The sequence below is a fragment of the Monopterus albus genome, unplaced genomic scaffold (genome assembly GCF_001952655.1).
Source record: "Monopterus albus unplaced genomic scaffold, M_albus_1.0 scaffold62.1, whole genome shotgun sequence".
Lineage (NCBI taxonomy): Eukaryota > Metazoa > Chordata > Actinopteri > Synbranchiformes > Synbranchidae > Monopterus > Monopterus albus.
In genome coordinates this window covers 1174843-1196322 of record NW_018127942.1, presented here as the reverse complement: position 1 = coordinate 1196322, position 21480 = coordinate 1174843, and the positions used below count along the sequence as shown (strand labels likewise).

The 21480-nt window shown below is 39.9% G+C and overlaps 1 protein-coding gene across 4 annotated transcripts in view; it reads right to left on the bottom strand.

The window, feature by feature from the left end:
* LOC109962148 (MAM domain-containing glycosylphosphatidylinositol anchor protein 2) overlaps window positions 1-21480 on the bottom strand; it is a 178469-nt gene that overhangs the window by 6879 nt on the left and 150110 nt on the right. For all 4 annotated transcript variants that reach the window (XM_020603594.1, XM_020603597.1, XM_020603595.1 and 1 more), the window contains exons 12-15: window positions 19806-19983; window positions 12271-12291; window positions 9868-10023; window positions 5469-5630 (exon numbers count right to left, since the gene is read on the bottom strand). In XM_020603594.1, the coding sequence (XP_020459250.1) occupies window positions 5469-5630; window positions 9868-10023; window positions 12271-12291; window positions 19806-19983 (517 nt within the window). The remainder of the gene's footprint in view (window positions 1-5468; window positions 5631-9867; window positions 10024-12270; window positions 12292-19805; window positions 19984-21480) is intronic.

Below are 21480 nucleotides of genomic sequence, written 5' to 3'. Positions count from 1 at the left end.
CTTTGTTGATGTCATTAGCTGAGAAGTTCACATACCTTTTTCAGACTACATGTGAGCGTTTGAATGATGTGCTCAATATGGAGAAGAACAATACACTGAGACGTGTGTTATTAGTTAAAACAGACTGTGTTGCAGATTTATGTTAACTTAGATAGAGATGTGACCTTATTTAAAACTAATTTATACTTAATAGCAGATGATTCCAAAGGGTTCACTTTTCCATGACAATGTTGGGTAGGGTGAGGGAGGTGTGAGGTGATATATGACAGTACTCTACCTACTTGATATATTCTGGAACAGTTCTAATTCTGGGTATGTTAGCTTTTGATAATAAAGACCATTTTGAATCTGACACATCTACTTTCACTAAAACAACTTTTAATTGCAAAGCAATGTATTTACATTACTTCTAATTAGATAAAAGAGTTCCTAACCCCCATAGGTCTGTATTAGTAGGTCACCTGTTCACTGTTCAGTAGTGAAGCTGTGCTCAGCATGTGAGTCTTGGTGAGGGATCCATTTGTGTTTTTAAAAATTTTGTAAGAAACATTAATGACATACTAACCAAATAAGTTTGGCTTTGTGTTTATGCTCAAAACAGTGTTTAAGACACCACACAACCACCCCCACAAGGTAGAACTAAATTCCAGTTTAACGATTTAAAGTGAAATTCGATCTAGATTTTAAGCTTAGTATTACCTTCTGTCTCTTGCATTTCAAATGCATGCATTTGTCTGCATTTGCAGCTGAGCCTAGCAGTGCCAAAGGTTAAGCTCATGTTGTATGAATTGATACATTTATTAAGCTAGGGTTCGGTAAGTGATGATAAATTATTCCCTAGCTCATAATAATTCAAATTAATTATCACTAAGGGACAGTGACTGAGGAGGATTTTGTGAATGTAAATATCACCCCAGTGGAGGACAGTTCCTCCTAATTTATCACTCGATTCAAACTATTTCTGCCAGTCCAGCTTTCATTTTCAGCTCACCTAGATTTCCACTGAAGATGCACTGGAAAAGCCACTAAATGTGATAACCAACATTACATAAAAAAATACAAGAAGACAAATCTATTTTAACTGCATTCTTACAGATGGGTGACAAATGAAAGGACAAACCAACATAAAGTGTCTTAGTAAGGTGTTGGGCTGCCAGAACAGCTTCAGTGCAAATGAGCATTGATTCTCCAAGTCTCTAAACTCTGCTGGAGGGATGAACACCATTCTTTCAAAAGATATTCCCTCATTTGGTGTTTTGAAGCACTGTCTAAAGGTGGGGACACAACTTTTAAGACTGGACAGGCCACATTTAAAGGCCGTTTCCAACAACTTGGGCAGATTTTTAGTGCTTGTTAGTTGGGAAGGAACACAAACTTTATGACTGAGTAAACAACACGCGTATGACTGTCTGCAATGACAAAGTTCTGGCAGTAGATGTGACTAAATCCTGTCAGATCACACCAGTTGATGCATGTGCTTGGACCAAGATGGATATGATTTTCACTATTAACATTTATCCATAGTTTACAGTTTAATTTGCACTGATTTGCTTTTTCTCCACTTCACTTGTCCACTGGACTTTGACACTGCTGTCCTTTTTATTCACCGTTCTTAAATCTTTACCTTTATCTTTTATTGGTCACCAAATCTTTATGAGAATGACTGACAGTGGCTGGATCTCAAGACTAAAATTAGAATCTTTACATGGTACGCACACTGGTCAACTGGGTTGAGATCTGGTGACTGCGAAGGCAGTATAGTATACAAGTCACATCATTTTCAGTCATTCAGTGGGCATTCATTTATTATCTCCTTTAATCTGTCACCCTTCTGTATATAACCCTTACAATAACACAGAAATACTGGCTGCCACTGAGTCAGAATATACCAGGTCTGAACTGAAAACTATCCTCGGTGAGACCTCTTGTCTGGCCCTGGGCTTTGATATAAACCCACTCAAATGATGACACTGAGTGCAACCACTTTACCCCTCTCTCTAAACAGACCAACTGTATTCAGTTTTTTTTTGCCATGGAGTAAGGTTGTGTGTGAGATCGGGAACAGTCCTCTTGTAGTGGGTAAACAGGGGCAGGATCTGAAGACTCAGTAGAACCTTTGCTCTGAAGTCATGTGAATTTCACAGGCATGGAAAGCAGTGCCTTTGTGTTGAAACAGCTGGTGAGCAAAAACAGCAGCGACTAGGACTGCAACCTTGCCACTGATGCATCTTTGCCTCAGCAAGGTGCCTCATTACTGTAAAGTCTCTTTCAAAAAATATCTTTGTGTGGAAATGAAGGAAAGCTATACTGTGTGTCCCTGTTCATATTCTCACATCAGCACCGTATACACTTTTCCCAACGACAGCACAATCTCCAGTGAGAGATGAGCTCTTGTAGGGAACATGACCTGCAGTTTCATCTCTTGTTGAAGTGTTTAGGATATAGGGGGATTCTTGTTGAGCTGGCTGGCTTACATTTTCTTTGAACTCATTGTGATGTAGGTGGTCATGTCAGTGTCATCAGATCCTGAACCAAGGCATGTGCTGTATTTTCTTTGGAGTACTTATTTTATTCAAAGGAATACCTGTGGCAGACACTTGTGAAATTTAAAAAGATCTGAGAAGAGAAAGATGTGAGTCTGTTGAAAAGTGAGAAATAGCTCCCGGAAAATTTCAATTACGTAGAGAGGACGGAGAGTGGGAGGGTGGGGGCGTTTGAGGTGCAGTACCACCCTCCTTGCTAATGAAAGGATGACTCCATTGCTTCTCAGAAGGTCAGGCTTGAAACAGACTTGCTTGGTGTATGCTGGCTGGAGACCTAATCCTATAAACAAATACGACACGGGCTCCAAAGACAAACTTTGATGTGCACTTCAGTAATTAAGTGTGACCTTGTCTCAGGTATCCCGCCTCTAGCTAACAATGGACGAGTTTCGTTGAGCATGTGCCACTGTTTTCGTCAGTATGTAGACGAGTCTCCTTATCGACTGATTCTGGCCTTCAGTGCTGCCGTGCCACAGACTTGACTGGGACTCGCCTAAACACCCAAAAAGCATCAGACTCGAAGCATTTGAAGAAGGAACCTTGTGACTCAAAGTTCTAAATATGATACCTTCACCTATTTAAAACAACAGATCTCTGAAATAAGCGAAAGCATATAGTATATACAGTATGTGAACAGTATTTGGAACATTTGTCAAAAGCATTCACATCTCTGGGGACTTAGTATCACAAACCAACATTCCTGAGCTCAGGGGCAAAATTTCTCTCCCAGCTGGAGAGGCAGAATACTAAATGGAGCGTAGCTATGGAGGATCTGAGCTGGGTTTCAAGTCCTTGACATTTAGCACATTTATCATAACACGGCACAGTCTGGGCATGGGCTTCACCACAGACGGGGAAGGCAGGGAAGAGAAGGTCTGGCGGGCGATCAATTTGAGCAAATTGGAAATGTCACGGCCTACTCAACATCAGCAGGGAGCCGGAGGAGCTCTCATCTCCCTGCTGAGCCGCCCTCCAACACCTCTATTTTATCCTTATATTCTCTCCACCTCCCTTGCCTCCACCTTTCCAGATGTTTGGTCTGGCACCCCACATGGATACTTCCACTTGGATTTTCTGTAGGGGACAGCTGCAAGGCACCCTGGTTAAATTTCAGCTCTGATGGAGTCCTGTTGTGGACTTAGTGTTAAGGGTCAGTTCACCAAATTAATAAAAAACAGATTCCCAGTGACCCCTAGTGATGGGTAGCCATACAAATAGTTCTGGTTACAGTGTATGTATGATATCTGGTTTTGAGTTCTCTGCCACAACCCAAATACAAGATTATAGATTATACTGAACAACTAGAGCGCTTACTGGCAGAGTTTGAGTGGTTGAATTTGTCAAAAAATAGTGGGTTGGAGTTGAAGCAGTGGGTCCAGCAGAAGATCAGAGCAGAGCAGGTGAAGGGTGGAGATGATGCTGATATCACTGATGTCTCACTAGAACATTAAGGTTAATTCAGCTCCATCCTCAGTGTAAACATTTTACCAAAAGCTATTGTAATATTTTTGTTTCAGTGGATGTTTTTGTGGTGCACTTCTCTCTTTGTCTGGTCTCACTATGATTTCCGTATTGAAGGCCATGAAAACATATCTTCTTCTCAACCAGCTTCTTATGTCCTATAATGTCCTAAAATCATTTCTATTTCACATCACAGACTTGTGTACGTTTTGGTGCTTCTGTGCTCTTCTCGGTGACTTAAAGATACTCTGCTGAATTTCTCTCCAGCTGCTAGAGGGTCTAGTGAGTCTCAAAACAATTTTGTACCATGAATCTCTCCATTGACATTTTTTTATGAGAAAGAAATTAAACAAGTCTGTATTGTAGAATTTCTATATAATCTGTGGTCTTGAAAACAGGACAAGGGACAGGCCTGACAAATTTGAGAAACAGATGTTTTAACAAAATGTACAATAACATTTTTTGCTATTACTGTGAATTCTTGCTACAGTGCTTTGAGTGCATCAGCTCGCCTCAGCTTGTCTCTCACGTGGCCTTATGAACATTTGTGTCAGCTAATGATACAGGCTGATGGGCAAATCAGCACTAGAGGCCTGTGACACTGTACAAGCCTGCTGTTTTTGTGCTGGAGATCCAATCTTGCCCAGCACTCTCAAATGCACAGACAACATGCTCTCAGAATAGGAGTGCTTGGGCTGATTGGTTCCCCAGTGAAGGAAGCCTAAGCACAGAGTGCTCCTTCAGTCACTCTGCCATCTTCAAATGGGCAGGACAAGGCGGTTATCTACATTCAGAGAGGAATGTAAGAGCTAATGCCCAGGATTTGTGTACACACCTTTGAAGGGATTTGTTACAAAATTGACATATCTTTTGCCGGGAAAACCTGACAGCTGCACTTACATTTTTTGCATGAAACCACAAAACTCTCCACTGCACCCACTATAGGGACAAGCTCTCTGGAAATGCTGAAAATCTATTGCTTGCAGGAAAAATTGCTGCTGCTTATTTATTTTTCCTCAGTGTTGACAGCAATGTTTTTTCTCTCACAAACAACTACACCACTGTGAAATATGTAGGTGGCGGACAACAGTTTCAATAACATCATCTCTCATTTTGGGCTTCCAAGCTACTGTGGGGTCCCACAGATGGATGATGATTTTTTTTTGGTAAATAAAATTTGTTGTGGTGTTTCGTTACCTACTGTTTAATTCCACAGAGATAAGAATGTATCCGTTTCATTTAGCAGTGAATTGCCAAAACAATTAGAGTTTCGCTCTTTGAGCTTAAGCAACCAAAAGCACAGAAGAGTGGCAGATTCCTTAAAGAATGAAGGTAATTATTCTGTTCTTCATTCTTCATCTGTTTGCATGAACTACTGAGCACAGAATAAAAATTAGGGTGATCTTTTCCACATATTACTTCAAAGAGCAACACAGACATTTTCTGTAAAACCATGTATCTTACCTATGTGTTTTCCATACATGTGGTAGAAGAAGCCGAAGCAGTAGGCAGGTGGGTTGGTGATACCGTAAGGGTTTTTAGGTGCTACATTGAAAAACGGACTTACAAGCCGTGCTTGGTCCCCTTCCTTCCGTGGTCTTGATGTCTCAATATACATGTAGAAACCTTAAAGAACAGGGACACATAAAAACACACATGCAGGCATATGCACTTATAAAAAGATACTGCAAGTATTGCTAGCAGGCAAAATCATATTAATATACAAATATAAAATCTTAGAAACTAATTAGATTGTGGAAGTTGTGATTTTGTTTATCTAACTTGAAGCTTCAATGTTCTTTTTTTTCTGGAAAAGCAACAACTGAAGGATAATTATGGTTTATTAGAACTTGGGTCTTAAGCTTGATTTATGGTTCGGCATGGAATCTACACAGAGCCTATGTCATAGGCTACTCAAGTGGGCTATGCCATTGTGAGCATTTATACTTGTGCCTGGTGTGTCTGTCTCGCTCTGTAATTACATCGCCAATACGCAGGTTGGCAGCAGTCTTTCTGAGCCAATGTGTTGCATTTTGTTGTCACTTACTAACAGTGGTGACTGAAACCGAACGGGTCATGTTGGAGTTAAAACTAATAGATGTTGAACAGCAGTTACTTTTACTGAAATAACTGGAACACAGATAAGAGAGAAGACCTCAATTGATGGTCTGTACTATCATCGAACGAACTGAGGCAGAACAAGGGAGGATTTTCCGTGATCATCCAGCCACTGAGAGACATGAACAAGGAAATGCGAGGCAACCAATCACAGTTGTTGTGGTCTGTGTCGCCACAGAGTGTAGTCACATTTCTGAAGTGGTACATGTCAGGCTACAGTGTAGTCTATGGCGTAAGGTATGAGGTTATGCGTTACCTATGTTGTACCCACTGTACAGATTCAACGCAGAACCATAAATCAAGCTTTAATTGTAGTTTTCATCATTTATGTCAGTTTTGCTAACACTGTACTCACCAAATCCAGAAATACGATTGGTCAGATGATTATACAGATTGCAAGCAAAGCATAGTTATATAAACCAAAACAGTCCTAGGGTTTATTTGACCAAATGTTTCTCATCCCATAGCCACATTCCCAGTTCTCAACATTTTGCCTGATGAATACAATGTTTTTATGACCTACAGGGTGAACGGTAAAACTTTTGAAAATATGACCCAAGTTACAATAAACAATTTTGTTTTAGATAAAAACCCAACAAATACATTTGTAATTACTTATGTATACAGCACATAGATACACAGTATTTATCTCAGCATGCCTTGTGGCTATCCTTAGGCCACAAGACAAAGTCATTGTGTCTCAGTGGGAATCTTCACAAACAGTGGAGGCACCCTAAAAGTAATAGAGCTTTTGTCAGGTCGTGCTCAGAAGCCCACAACTACTTTCTAACTGCCTTCTGATAAACCAACATATTATTTATCACTGTAAGCCCCAGGAGAAGGCAAGACATCCTTAGTCATGCTCAGCTGCTTTTTCGGCCAGTCTGTAATAACATGATGGAAATGAAACCTTCCATATCAGGAAAAAGGAGCAGGGCATTCTACGAAGGACACTTCTCTTTTTACTAGTAGCAATAACCAGGGGCGAATCGAGACGATAAAATGGGGTTACATTTATGCTCCCTTGGTCTGACAGGCGTGGACAGCAGCAGTGATGGCACTGAGTCAAACAGTCCTCTGACTGTGTCTGAGCCACATAATGTGAAGCCAATTTCAGTCCTGCCACAGGCATAGGGAAGGTAGCACCGCTCTAGCCAAAATCAAATGGGACATCCCTCAATTGAATCTCATCTCATAATTAATTCTAATTATATGTAAAGAGGAATGGTGCTGGTAAGAAATACTGGACATTTAGAAACAATTAGGAGATTAAAGCCAATATATTATTTACTGCTTCAGCTGCTGCTTGTGTCACAGCACCACAACAGTGACTTATATTAAACCCCAGACAACCACCATTAGAAGATTCATACACGACCATCTGATGAGTTCCTAGAAATCCAATTGTGTTACTTCGGCTTTTATAAATTTCTTCAACATGGACCTATAAGTAACATAATGAATACTAAATACTAAACAGAAGTCTCTGGTTTAGGTACCCATGGAAACAGCAACAGAGACACAGTAACAAAGATTATCTTGAAAATAAATGATCAAGGCTGCTCATTGTAGATTGTGCTGGATCACACAACTGGTGACACAAGCTTTACAACTCATATCGTGTACTACACTTTTGGGGACACTTAAATCTTTCCAAATTATTTCAACATTTCAAAACGTGACATTTTTAGTGGCATGTGTGCAAATAAAGGTACAACATTATCATGACACACGCTTTTAGCAATAGCATGATAATCACGTTGTGTGCTCATGCACTGTGGGATTCATGTGTTCATGTGTGGATTACACTGGAAACCTCAAAGGAGTGTCCATTTAACTATGTGCATTCAAGCCAACTTATTTCCAAACTAATGAGCAGGTGCAGTGTTTTCAGAGCCATGCTGACAGCTGGCAAAAATAATTGTTTACACTTTTTACTACTGGTGTATCATTTTGCAGTATGATTTTTCAGCTATATGGTTAAATCCACAGCTGTGAAATGTAACTGAGCACACTGGTTAGTGAACGCTGAAGATGCTGGTAATTTGTATCTATTTGCTATTTTATCTACCTGTATATTACATATACTGTATGTTTTATACAGGCATTATCTTATTCAGTTGGTCTATAAGTGCATATACTTTTTCAGTCAGGCAGCTAAAGCCTTTTTCAGCATATAAGAGCATAGTGAATTACTGTGAATAAATGTAGCACAAACATGTTTAGAGTTTCCAGTTAAGTTCTAGCTTGTTTGATGCACTGTACACATGATTGGACTGCATGTAGCTATATCGAGGAATGATTTGGACCTGTGGCTACTGTGTATCACTTAATCACTAACTGATTACTCATCCAAGGAATCAATCAGCTGACCCTTCGCTAAGTGGCACGTCAAGCTTTCAGTTCTAGAGTGACATATTCACATACTATATGTGGATTACAGTGATAATGGGACCAGATTTGGAAATAAAATGTGGAACCATTGAATTGTATATCAGTGTACTGTAGCTAGTTCTCAAGAGGGATTTGTTGGGTTTTTCAATATAATACTGCAAGGACTAGACCTTACTGTACTATGCAAAGTGCACTTAGATGATATGTGTTGTGATTTGGCATGCTGCAAATAAAACTCAATTGAATTGAATTGAACTTTGCTGGAGCATTCACTAGATTTCTTCAGTCCACTAAAGCACAGAATGGATCCGTTAATGCCTAAACTGTTTCTATAACAAGTAACACTTGGGACTGGCTTCCACACAGTGAGTGTAGCAGTCTCAAACAGGGTTTTTCTAACAAAAACTAACCATATAAAATGTCGCAAGCTAGTTAGCTGAGTTTGCTAATGTTCGCAGCTTAAGTTAATGCAGATAAACACATTGTTTAATCCATTATTTACACTTCGGCTCTAGTTCTGTGTTCTTGGTTTTTGAAAGTCTGGCAAACCTCCAAACTCTTTGGATACCAAGTGATACCTGTCATAAATTACCATCAGGCACAGGACATACTGCAGCACCACAAGTTTTCAATTTAGTGGCAGATTTACCAAGACTAATGTTGTAAATGAGCACAGCTGCAGTTGTGTTAATTTGAATGTATTTCAGCTGGTAAGGATGAGCCTGTACTGTGCAAGAGTGGACCAAAAGGGACAGCAGAAGAAAGTATGTTTAATGCAGCTGATCTTTAATGTGGTAAAAGAAATCAAACACATTTCAGAGCTGCATCCACGTAGTCTTCTTCCAGTCAACTCTAAGGCTATAACATAGTTTGACATGAAAGCCTATAAATGTCCCTCACATTCTCCTCTGGTAAGTGATGCGATTTACAAACCTCGACCTCCTTAAATGTGTTCTTAATGCTCAACTGACAGCTGCCATGCTGGCAGCAGGGAGGCAAATTTAACACCTGCTTTGTTCTGATGTTAAATCTCAGCCACAGTTCCCTCTGCCACAGCAGTGGTAAATCAGGCGCTGAGGGTCTTTGTATAAATTTCCATGCTCTCCCTGATTTTTGTATCCCTGAATGAGAATGCCTTAAAATACATATTGCATGAGACCAAGTGTGCAAAGTCCTGCTGTGCCACTTCTCTTCTGGTACAAAACCCCCACTGTCGCTGCTTAGTAAATATGCTATTTCACTGTCTAGTGCAGAAAATGACGTGAAAAACTGTAAATATCTCCCCAATCATTTCCTTTAGTTCAGAAGAAGATTTTACTGAACTGTCAATTAGACTTTTAGGACTACTTACCCTGCTTGGAACCACTGCGGTCAGCACTAGGCCCAGTGTTTGGCGTATATTTGGTGTCACGTGTAGCAGCACTGTGTCGTGTCCAATCAAAATCATCATTCTTGTCTTGTGTGAACATGCAGATAGGCTCCTCCTCAAAGCTGCAGTGGAACTCTCCTGGTGAGCAACAGAGCAAAACCAGTCTCTTATATTCAGGTCATTAGAGAAGTTACACACTGCCTAGACAGTACAGTACTGTATATAGGCAGTGTGACCCCCACTGTATATTTATGAGATTTCCTGTAGTGTGTATGCATGTATGTGAGTGTCAGGGGGATATACAACAGTAAGTCATAATTGCACCACATGACTAACTTCATCTGAGTTAAGAGGTGACCTCTTGCTGACTGTGACCACTGAGTGGTCAGTGAGTATGTTTAGTTTGGCAGTTTGGTTCAGTACAGAAAGGATAATCTGCAGAGAAAGTGCTGCAGCCTGGAAACACCCGACAGTGTGTGTGTGAGCCTCAAAACTGGTTATTAGATGCTACCATGACAGCCCACTACTGAAACATGATGGGTAGCATTCAGTGAATATGCAGTCTCACACACAGCCTCACTAACGTGAGAGAAGTTAGAAATAGTAAAAGATCGTTTTAAATGTATTTACTAGTTTTCTAGGTATTGTTCATTGCTTGAGAACAATGTGCATTGAAAGTGAATCTGTTGCACTACTGTTAATAATTTTGTGTTGCTGTTTTGTTTTTAGGGTTTTTGTTTTGTTTTTTCTTTTCATGATTGAAAGTAAAAATTAGGTGATTGTCCTTGGATGTTTCGTAGTGTCTCACTAGAAGGACTCTGTGTCATCAGTTTTTAAAATTGACACCACCTCCCTTCTCCTCTATCACTTTCCATCATCTCCGTAGTGGGCGTGCAGGTGGAAATATTGGGAACCCCCCCCATCTCCATTCCCTCCCCTTTTGCCCTTCCTTCTCCTCTGTTGCTCTCCACACCTCTTTGACTGCAATTTTTAAACTAGTGGAGTGTGCAGAGAGGGAATGAAAGTGTGGGTTTCATCACCCTTCAAGAAAAAGAGTAATTGTTACTGTAGCATGAGGTTATGGTGGGTCACATGCAGGGGATTGTCTAACAAAGAATTCACTCATAAATAGTTGGAAAATTGCATGCACGGAGAACTAACCCACTCAGTGTAATGAAGGGGTAGGGACAGGATCAACAGTGTCAAAACCTCCATTTAATCTATGTAACAAACAAAGCAAAACACCTAGCCAGAGGATGTGGTGCTGCTGAGCAGTGTCCTCAAAGAGATAGTAAAGCGGAGCATTTAGATTCAGGATGCAGGCATGTGTTCTGATAAATATTCATTGATTTATTAAAACATAGCTGGGAGCAGTTTGGAGTGGTGACCTTGATAGGAGCAGAATCTGCAGCTTTTACTCAGGTAATGGAGGTAACATAGACAGAGGTAGAGTGTGGGTGGATGGACTGAGAGAAGGAAGAGGGCAGTGATGCTGTGAGGCAGAGAAAGGGAGAGAACAAGATTGAAAGTGAGTGCAGGAGAGAAAGAGGTAGCAAAGTGGGAGAGTGGAGGAAGCAAGCACTCTTGACTCTTCTCTTCATAGGCATGCAGATCTAAATGGAGGTCTAGCCCCTGGCGTGAGACACTGATGCCCCATCCCACTGTGAGCTAAACTAAATGTTTTTGCCTTCTGCACCAGGGAGAGATAGGAGGATTTGGAAGATAGGGAGAGGAAGGAGGGTAGAAGAGGAGGTGTGCAGGTGAGCTAGTTTCCTTCAGGGATTTGGATAATGATGTTGGTGATTAGGATGTTTGATATTGTGTTGCCAGTGCTTGTGTGAACACCCACCAATACATACAGTATGTCTATATTAATAAATAAACCACAATACACAACAGCACACTGCAAGTTTACATTGATTAAGTGCGGATTCTCAAAATGGGAATGTAAATTTGTAAAGTTTAAACAGTGAAATGCATCATAAATGGGACTAAACAAACAATAAAAGCACATATGGCACAGATACATGCATAATATAATGCTCACAAAGCACAGAGTTTGCAAATTTACTCAGACACATACAAACCCACATGTCTCATGCAAAAACAGTATCAACAAAGCACAATGTCCTGCAGAGATTTAAAGCTCCCAACACGTCAAATGGCCTGATACAGGTTTACTCAGAATTCCCAAAGGAAAACCTTATTAATCATACTTTACTTAGTTCTACTTAGAAAGATCTTCCAGTGCAATGTGACATGTTGAAAATCAGGTCTCTGTGGGATGTACAGTTACTTTGAGTCTTCCTACTGTTCTCACAAACTGTGTTAGAACAGAAGGAGCTCTCGCTCTCTGTCATGTTAACCGAGGTGCACATTACTTACTCAGGTGAGGGTTGATGGGAGCTGTAAAAAAAAAAAAAGGTCAGGGACAGTCATTAGTATAGAACATGTTGGCTGTACATCATTATGTGAATCCCCTTATTTTAAGCAATTGTGCACATACAGCTGTACAAGCATTCAAATGGTCACACTTTAAAACAGTTTGGCTGTTGTGTGCTTTACTGCAGCTTCCACCGCAAACTATACAGGAATGCTCACAGTAGCTGCTGCTATTAATCTTTTGTTCTACTGCCATTTACTGCTTAAATGCAGAGCTACTAAAGCCCACATGTACAGTATAAAACTTTGCTCAGTGTTCTACCATCATAAAACAAAATGGGAGGCCAATGGGATGTCAGTATACAGTATAGTCCTGTGGTATTAACACATTGGAAGCATATTAGAGTATGCATGGTCCATCTTAGACAAGCTCTATTCCGTTCACAATGTATAAACAAATAGTACAAATATACTTAAACAGAACACAAAACATTGATTATTGAGCAAATAGAAAGAGAGAGGTCTGAGATTTGAAGTGAAAAAGGTGACAGTAGTCGTTCTCAGCCTGTTATCAAATGGAAAAGTAAGAAGGATTAGGAAGACCAGCCTGACCCCATTAATAGGCTTATACTACAACTGCTTATCATCGTTGCCTTTTAGCAGCATTGCTGATGTTCTTTCAAAGGTGACTTCCATTTAGAGCACAAAGCTACTTTACTTTCATTTAGAAGACAACAAAAAAAGGTAAAAATTAAAAGTGTGTCTGCTAATCACGTTCCTGTATTATCGTACTATAGCCCTTTTCAGACATGCACAGGAACCCTGAAAATCTCTAGAAATTACCCAGAGGAGCTGGATGTGAGGACACACATGTCCGAGTCAGTTGACCCGGACCTTAAGGATGCTTTACTCTGTCAGCTCCCTAGTACAATGTCTACATAAGGTCCAAGTGAGCCTCAGTGAGCCCATGTGAGAATAGAGTAGCTAGTATTGAGGGAACTCCTGTTGTGTGCTACATGTGTGGAAGGGCAACTCTGTACAAAGTCCGAGCCTTATTCCACGGATATAATCTGAAGTTCATTTGTGAAAATAGCTTATGTTTTTATGGAAACTTTTAGGACAAACCTCGATGATTTGAGTCCATTGAATTTTATTTATTTATTTTCATTCTATCCAGCTAAATGTGGTCCCTCACTGATAATTTAAGAGGCTACTGCTGCAACAAACACAGAAAGGTCAAGGGTATCACACAGAGTTGCAAAGAGCCAGTTAGTCTGCACTTCACTTTTTGCAGAGTAAATACCATTTAACCTGTCAAGAAGATTCATGAGCATTTTCATGATCGATTGCTGACCGGCTGAATAGATGCGATACATCAGCTTTACCACAAAACTATGTTGCTGCGTGATTTATGAAACCTTGCTGTTCAGGGGGGAATTGATTTTAATCCAGCCAATTAAAATGAGTAATAACAAATCATTCCTACAAAAGAAAACATGTACTGAAGGACTAGGGAAGTAGTTTGGGCACTGAAGAATTTGTCTTTTTAAAAGCAGAAACTCAAGTAGTGATTTCTGTTTACTGCTGTGTGGCTCATATAAATGTATGTCCACTTATTTCATGCAATGTGGAGAAAAGAGAAATAACCGCAAGGACACACACACACACAGAAAAAGAAAGAAAAAGCTAATTATTACATTCTCAACTGAATCATATTCAAGGCAACTGCAACACTGCAGCTGAGGCCTTGCTGTGAGGGATGGTTGCACACCCTCATCATATAAAAGGTTTAATAATCCCTTATGTTTCAGATTGTGAAAAAAGCAGCATCCTAACACTCAATGCTTCCTAGTGAATCTACACTGTACTGCACAGAGCAGCACTGCTGCAATGGATGTTTCTGCAGAGAGGGAGCGAATCTTCCAGACTGTTGTAGAGAAAATGTTTTAAATGACAACTTAGAGCCTCAGGCCTGTGAAACTGATGCTAAATTTTCTAACGAAACTTGATTCTTTCAAACTTGATTCTTTCAGGCCCTCCTCCCACTCATGGTTCTCTCCCTCCCATCACCCATTGCTTGCAACTCTCCTCACCCCCTTTTCAATCCTTCCTGTTCAACCCTCCTCCCTCTTTCTTCCGAGAGCATGGTTATGAAAATATGTTTCGTTGTTAGTTTTTTTTTAACCTGCAGCTACCCCAGGCTGACTTGCTGTGCCTTAGTCCAGATGAATGTGTCTCCTCAAGCAATGTATCTACCCCCACTGAGGAAATGAAACTGCACACAGAGCAGGTCCAGAGGCTACTTTACTACTGCTGTGCATGTGCAACACCCACCCCCCACCCCACCTACCCACATATAAACGGATAATGCAGCTTCCAAGTTAAATGACTGTAGAGGATATAGAAAAACAACCAAGGAATCATAAAAAATGAGACCGAGACCATTGTTGACTTCTTTTTGAAAATTTTTACAGCCTTGTCTTTTAACCACTGAAAATGTGAGTAGACCTCGGATGTTCTCAAAATGCACCGTTGTTAAAGCATAGGTGTGAAAAGCCCTCAAGCAAGTTGCAAAGGCTTTTAAAAAAAATCTCCATTTCTTTCTTAATGGTGCAATCCTCTGCTCTGCCCTCCAGCTAACAGAGCATCAAATAATGACAGAGGATGAAATGTAATTTCCAGTGAAATGTAATTTTCAATTTTTTATTTCAGTGGATAACAGTTCCAGCGATCATGGAGTGAAAACTTTGGTTACAACAGGTCATGCACTCAACCGATGTATTTGGTCCTTGTCTGTCTGACTTCTTGGTTTCTTTTCCAGCTGAGAGGATGAAATAAACTGCTCCTTGATGCATAAGTGCCTTCCACCAAAATTACCTAATTTTGATTTCAACACAAAGTAAGCTCAAGGACAGTGGACCCTTTGAGGCCATTGATGATACAAACACTGACTTTGTCTTGGCAGGATTCCCTGTCCACTGGTCTGTGGCTGGATTATAAAGTAGAAGACAATTCCATAGCTGCAGGCAAGTGTCTTCATAAGGTGAATCCCAGTTCACTTATTTTATTGTTCTTCAGTCCTTGAACCTCACTCTCTTCTGGTCCACCCTGATGAAGGATGTTCCCTTATTTCTGGAGTGAGGAGGCTGCCTGGAGGAGCTAGAACTCAGGATACATGAGTCTATCCTTTGCAAAAGTCTGTTACAGATTGAGACGCCCCTTTGACAGAAGGATGTCTCATGTCAGTTAAAAGGTGTTTCCTCAGTTCCTCTCCCCTCACAGTTTTTCCTTGCATCTTTGCTTGTGTCTTACCTGGGTGGGACTATAATGCAAGGAAAGGACACAAGTGAGGGAAATATGGGTTCAATTAAGGGAACTGGGATTCACCTACAGACAACAGTGGGGGTCTAAGTGGCAAAAGTAACACAGGTAATATCATACTATTATACTCTTTGATCAAATTCTTGAGTGAAGAACACAGGACATACCCAAACACAGCCAAACCATGGGGCAACCCAGCAGACCTTTTCCAGAATTACCAGCAAAGGCACCCAGCTGACAGTGAGACAATCCATGAATCACATATTCCATGTGCAACAATTGATACAAGGTCTTAAGTTGTACTCCATGTGACAGAAAAAAGCAGACAGTGGAACAAAATTGCCAAAGTGGTCACATTTTCTTTGTCTAGACTTATGATTTCAGTTCAAAGAGGTGCAATGAATTCAAACAGCTCACTAAAAGGCTGAGCCCTAGACATAGTATAATATTTTCATGTGGAAAAAAAAATAAAGGGAAAGGTAGCACTTCTGACGATGTATAAAAATGCTATAAGACTGCAACTACACTATGCCTCAAATATTCACATTTCTATGTTGCTGCGTTTAATAATAATGTGTATTTCAGTATTTTATCGTGCTATTACAAATATTGATACTAAAATAACATGGAATATCATATTATTTTAAAGGAATAGCTAGCCATTTTGGGAAATTTACTTCCTTGCTTTCTTGCTGAGAGTTAGCTGAGAAGATTGATACCACTCTGCACTTTGTACCGATTGTATCACAGCTTCGCAACAACCCCATTCCATTTTGAAGGCTCCTTCAAATGCGGCTGAGATGTGTCCTTCTTTAAGTGGGCAATGAAGGCTCCAAATGGAAGATATTTGGCAGCCCACCCTATCCCAAGATTCATTTAGCACCGGCAGAATGCAGAGCAGCTGTCCATCTGTAAGCAAATGAGTATAAATTTTGAACTATACAGTATTACCCACCCTCAGAAACTCAGCTTGGGGCTCATGTGTTGAAAAGAAAAACAATGAAATAAAATGTAGTACATTCAAAAAATGTGTTTCACAAAATTCAATGCGTATGAGACCATGACTGAACAAAAGCTCAGACAGGGATTACACTGAACCACCACCTTGCTGAATAATAACACCCTGACACCTCAGCTGTAGCAGACCACAGAAAGCATCAGGAGCATGGGAATGTATTTAATATAAGATTTAATGGATTTTGACTTTAGGAAAGGCATCTTGCTGTCACAATGAGCTGCATAAAAATGGAATATTAAGAAATAGTAGCAGTGTTTTACTGTGCCACTGTGAGAGATGACAGAAAGGCTTAAACATTAAATCCTCGAGAGGGTGAGAGAGAGAGAGAAAGAGAGAGTTATAAACAGATGCTGAGTTTGTCACTGCAGCAAAATTTAAAAGAGTGTCTTTGGAGCTTGGTGACACAGTCATCTTTCATCGTACATTTAGGGACACTATAACTGCCTTTGTGCCTTCTTGCCAACTCAGAAAAGCTGCTACCATCGACTTTATGTACACCAGAACAATCACTTGGCCCACTGAGTAAGAATGAGAAAACTCCTTCATATTTAAGATTTTAAATTAATATCATTTTTATAATTCTTCATTATTCTTTTTATTATCCTTTTACATTGTGCATTTTCCAATGTATTTTTGTATTTCTTTTAAGCAGGTCATTTGCTATCTAATGTGAGGTTCAGACCACTTTCCTGCCTGGCCTCTCCTCTCACATGTAAGTTCACTCCTGAGACAAAGTGTCCTTTTTGGAATAATGTCTATGACTAATGTAACTGTCAGCTAGAAGAATGGAATAGCTGTTTCATGTGATACACTAGGTTTAAGTAGAAAAGGATGTGAACGCAGTCACAGTTGGGTTCCCAGAAATGTAAGAACAAATGTGCAGTGTCTACACAGAGGACCGGTGAGGATGAGAGGTGTTAGGTTAGGAGTACTATAAATACAGGAAGCTTGTTTATTTGTCCTGTGCATCTGTCTTTGTACTGGAACCGAGTTCACCAGTAAAGCCTGAAACTTGATAATGAATGGTCTTGCCTGATTTCTTTTGCTGTCTGAACCTCTAATTCTTTTATTTTGGCATCACAAGCAGGATTAGATGCTGTGAGAATGAGCTAGTGTGCAGTTGAGAATGCCAGTTGGGTTATTTTAAAAGAAACTTGGATGTATACACCCGTACAGACATACAGTAGCTATGTCTTGATGCTGATTTAACTAAGACGTTTTTGCATGTGTTTATTGATGCTGGATTAGTTCTCCCAGGAGAATCCTTGTTGCTGTTTGGATTCTATAAGAGATATTAGAGTTTTTCCTATCAAATGTAACTGCATTAACACTTGCTATAAATGGTCACATCCTTGACACAAGTGTCTCTGAATCAAACATTTGTCTGTTGACACTGAAAGTAGTAACTATAGATAAATGTCGCTGGTACAGGTACAAGGATAACTGGGTCTCTCATTTTTTCCATGGAAATATTACTTTTTAGTTATATAACCACAGATATAAGACAAAACGGTAACTATCAACTAATTAGACAGTTTCATATAAAGTACTGTAACATCATGACAAAATATTACCGCATACATATCAGTTCACCATAAACTTGTAAAACCATTAATCCATCGTGCTAAAACGTGTACACAGATGCACCACAGGTCCCTGTTCCCCAGTGAGATTCAAAGAAAAGTGATAATGGAGAAGATCCTGGACTGTATTTCACACATCAGTCAGGATGTCTTGCGAGACACAGTCTGTGAGCAGAGTGAATTCGGCTCAGACCTACAATAGCCTGCTACAGTGACGTGGCACTGTGTGTGAGAGAACAGAGAAGCCCTAGAGTGATAATTAGTCCAGTTTCTTGTTGGGCAGGCAATTCGCACATCACCATTGGCTCTCTTCTTTTTTTTTTTCTTTTTTTTAAACTTGGTTCCTCTGTATCTCCCTTTTCTCCTTAGCACCAACTTGGCTGCCTTCATCTCTCCTATGCTCCTCTCTGTCTTAATTAGCCTGAATTCTCTTTCACTTCATTTTGATTGATTCAATTTGATTCAATCAGCTGAATTCAATTCAAGATTTAAAACAGAACACACAATATCACAAACTACTACAAAAATTACAGCAGAGAAAGATGATCTGTCTGTCTCCCTTTCTCTCTTTGCAAATTCTCTTTGAGCTGCAGTGCAACTGAATTATTCACAGCTACAGCAGCACGACACAGGAAGAGGTGAGCAGTTAGTGATAGACAGAAAACAATTTGCCAGTTTGTTTCTGAAAATGCACATGTCCAGTATCTGTGCATCTGTGCAGTGGCACTGCTAGGTCAACTGAGGATATTACTGTAGCTTTTTTTATTTCAGTGAGGTTTTATTTTGTTAGAGGGGTCATTTGGGCTTGGCAAGGATCTTTCAAAATATTTGCAATATAAAATTGAAAAAAGCTGTGCAGAATATGAAAATATCCCACGAGACAAAACTTTTCTTCTGGCTAAAAGATGAGGAGGAATCTCACACACATACACACATATATACAATCATTGTTTTGGGGGAAACTAATTGAAACCAAATATGACTCATCTTTGAGCAGCTCTGTTTGGTCTTGTGACCCAAACTACATGACGGTCTGACATTAGGATGGTCTCTCAAGCACTGAAACAAGTCAGCCTGTGCCCCGGTGCAGGATAGATCTGATCTGAGCAATAAAAGTCACGAGGAAGAAATGATCAGTCAGTTGAGCTACATTCATTTTGCTCAAACCGCTGAGGAAGCAGAGCAAGCTGATTTCAAGCTGTCTTCTGATGAGTGGATGTGCACAATATTTTACTGAGTTCACTTTTAAATGATGCTGTCTTATATATATCATAGATAATACGCCATCACTGTGATCATTGTAATGGTTTCTGATACCTTCTATCCATCAGTACTGATGAACATATGTCATAATGCAGCAGCACAAACCCAAGCTGGAGTTAATTTAAGAGTTTTTTGTAGCTAGCTTTCGGATAACAATAGTAGCTGAAGCCATAATTCTTCCACCTGGTCAACCACATGTTGTAAGTAGAAGACTAAAGCAAACCCAACTCTCCTGTGGGTATTCTACCCTGATTTTCTCTGTATTTTCCCAACAACAAAACACTGAAATACTGCAGGATGCTCACTGTCCTCCAAAAAACAATCCTAGAATTAACACAGTATGTAGCACTCACCACTGTAGGTGACAATCCGGATGGTGGAGTCACCCTCCCCGAAACGTGTGATAGGGGTAAGGCGCACCTCGTAGGATTCAGGCTTTATCAGCTCAGTCAGGTTGTGTGTCATGAGCTCTCCTTTGTTGATTGTTCCATCCACAGGGATCTCCTGTTCCCACCAGCGCTGCAGCCCCATCTGACCATGAGCAGGAAGCACAAGATTCAGATTATTAAAAATCACTAGACAGTCATAGGTTCTTTTTGGACCTATCTCCACAAACACACAAGCATTTCATATAAGATTGTTCCCCTGTAAAAAAAAAAAAAAAAAAGAGTCTACGATATATATTATGTATATTGTACACATAGGTTGGAAGACTTGTTATTTTAGACTACTAATTAAGAAGCTGTCAGAATTGGGTTTGTATCCAAATGGTTTTATTTCATATTTTACCTATAGGTTTCAGAAAATTGGGGTTAAAAGTTATAGTATAAGCCATAAGTCAACCTATAACATATAGAATCCTACAAGGAACAATTCACAACAACTTGGAAGATCAGCTTTGAAGGATGAAGTCATATAACTATGAGAGGATCTTCACAGAGTTGGGGGAATTAATAATAATAATAATATTACATATAGAGCACTTTTCCAAACATTAAATACATAGTGCTTCACACAGACATAAAACAATACAAAACCCCCATAAGACAGTAGAAGAATTAAAAAAATAAAATCATAGAAAGAATATGAACAGGCTTTAAGAAGAGATTTAAAAGAACCCAAAGGCGGCTAACCTGAGCTCCTCTGGGAGTTCACTCCAGAGTCTAGGGGCTCTAACTGCAAATGCCCTATCACCTCTGGCTTTTAGTCTTATTTCAGGAACAGACAGAAGACCTTTACTGGAGGATCTTAGGTTATATGCAGGTTATTAAGGAATTAACAGATCAGAGATATAATGTGGGGTGAGGCCATGCAGGGCTTTAAAAGTCAACAGAAGGATCTTAAAATCAATTCTAAAACATACTGGGAGCCAGTGCAAAGAAGCAAAGACAGGAGTGGTGGCCAAATTTCTTACGTCTAGTTAAAAGCCTCACCACTGAATTCTGGATGATTTGAAGCCAACTAATAGATTTTTGATTAAAACAAGTAAAAGGAGTGCTACAATAGTCGAGATGTGAAAAAATGAAGGCGTGAACAATGGTCTCAGTATCCTTGAATGACAAAATTGATAATCTTTTTGTGATATTTCTAAGCTGGTAAAAACATGACACATACAGGTTTCATATCTGTACAAAAAGAACATATTTTGTTCAAACAGTATCCTCTGAAGAGGTTGCTCCTATGAACATACTGCTTTGTGTATATCAAATCAAATCAAATTTTATTTGTGTAGCGCCAAATCACAACAAAAGTTATCTCAGGACACTTTACAAAGTAAGGTCTAGGCCTTACTGTTATCAATATTATTACATAGGGAAAACCCAACAAATCCCCCTTGAGCAAGCACTTGGCGACAGTGGGGAGGAAAAACTCCCTTTAACGGAAGAAACCTCCGACAGACCCTGGCTCTTGGTGGGCGGCCTTCTGCCTCGACTGGTTGGGGTGAGTAGATAGAGGAGAGACAAAAGAAGAAAAGCAACAAGACACAACAATCAAACACTGATCAGGTCGATGTGGCTGGTGACTGCT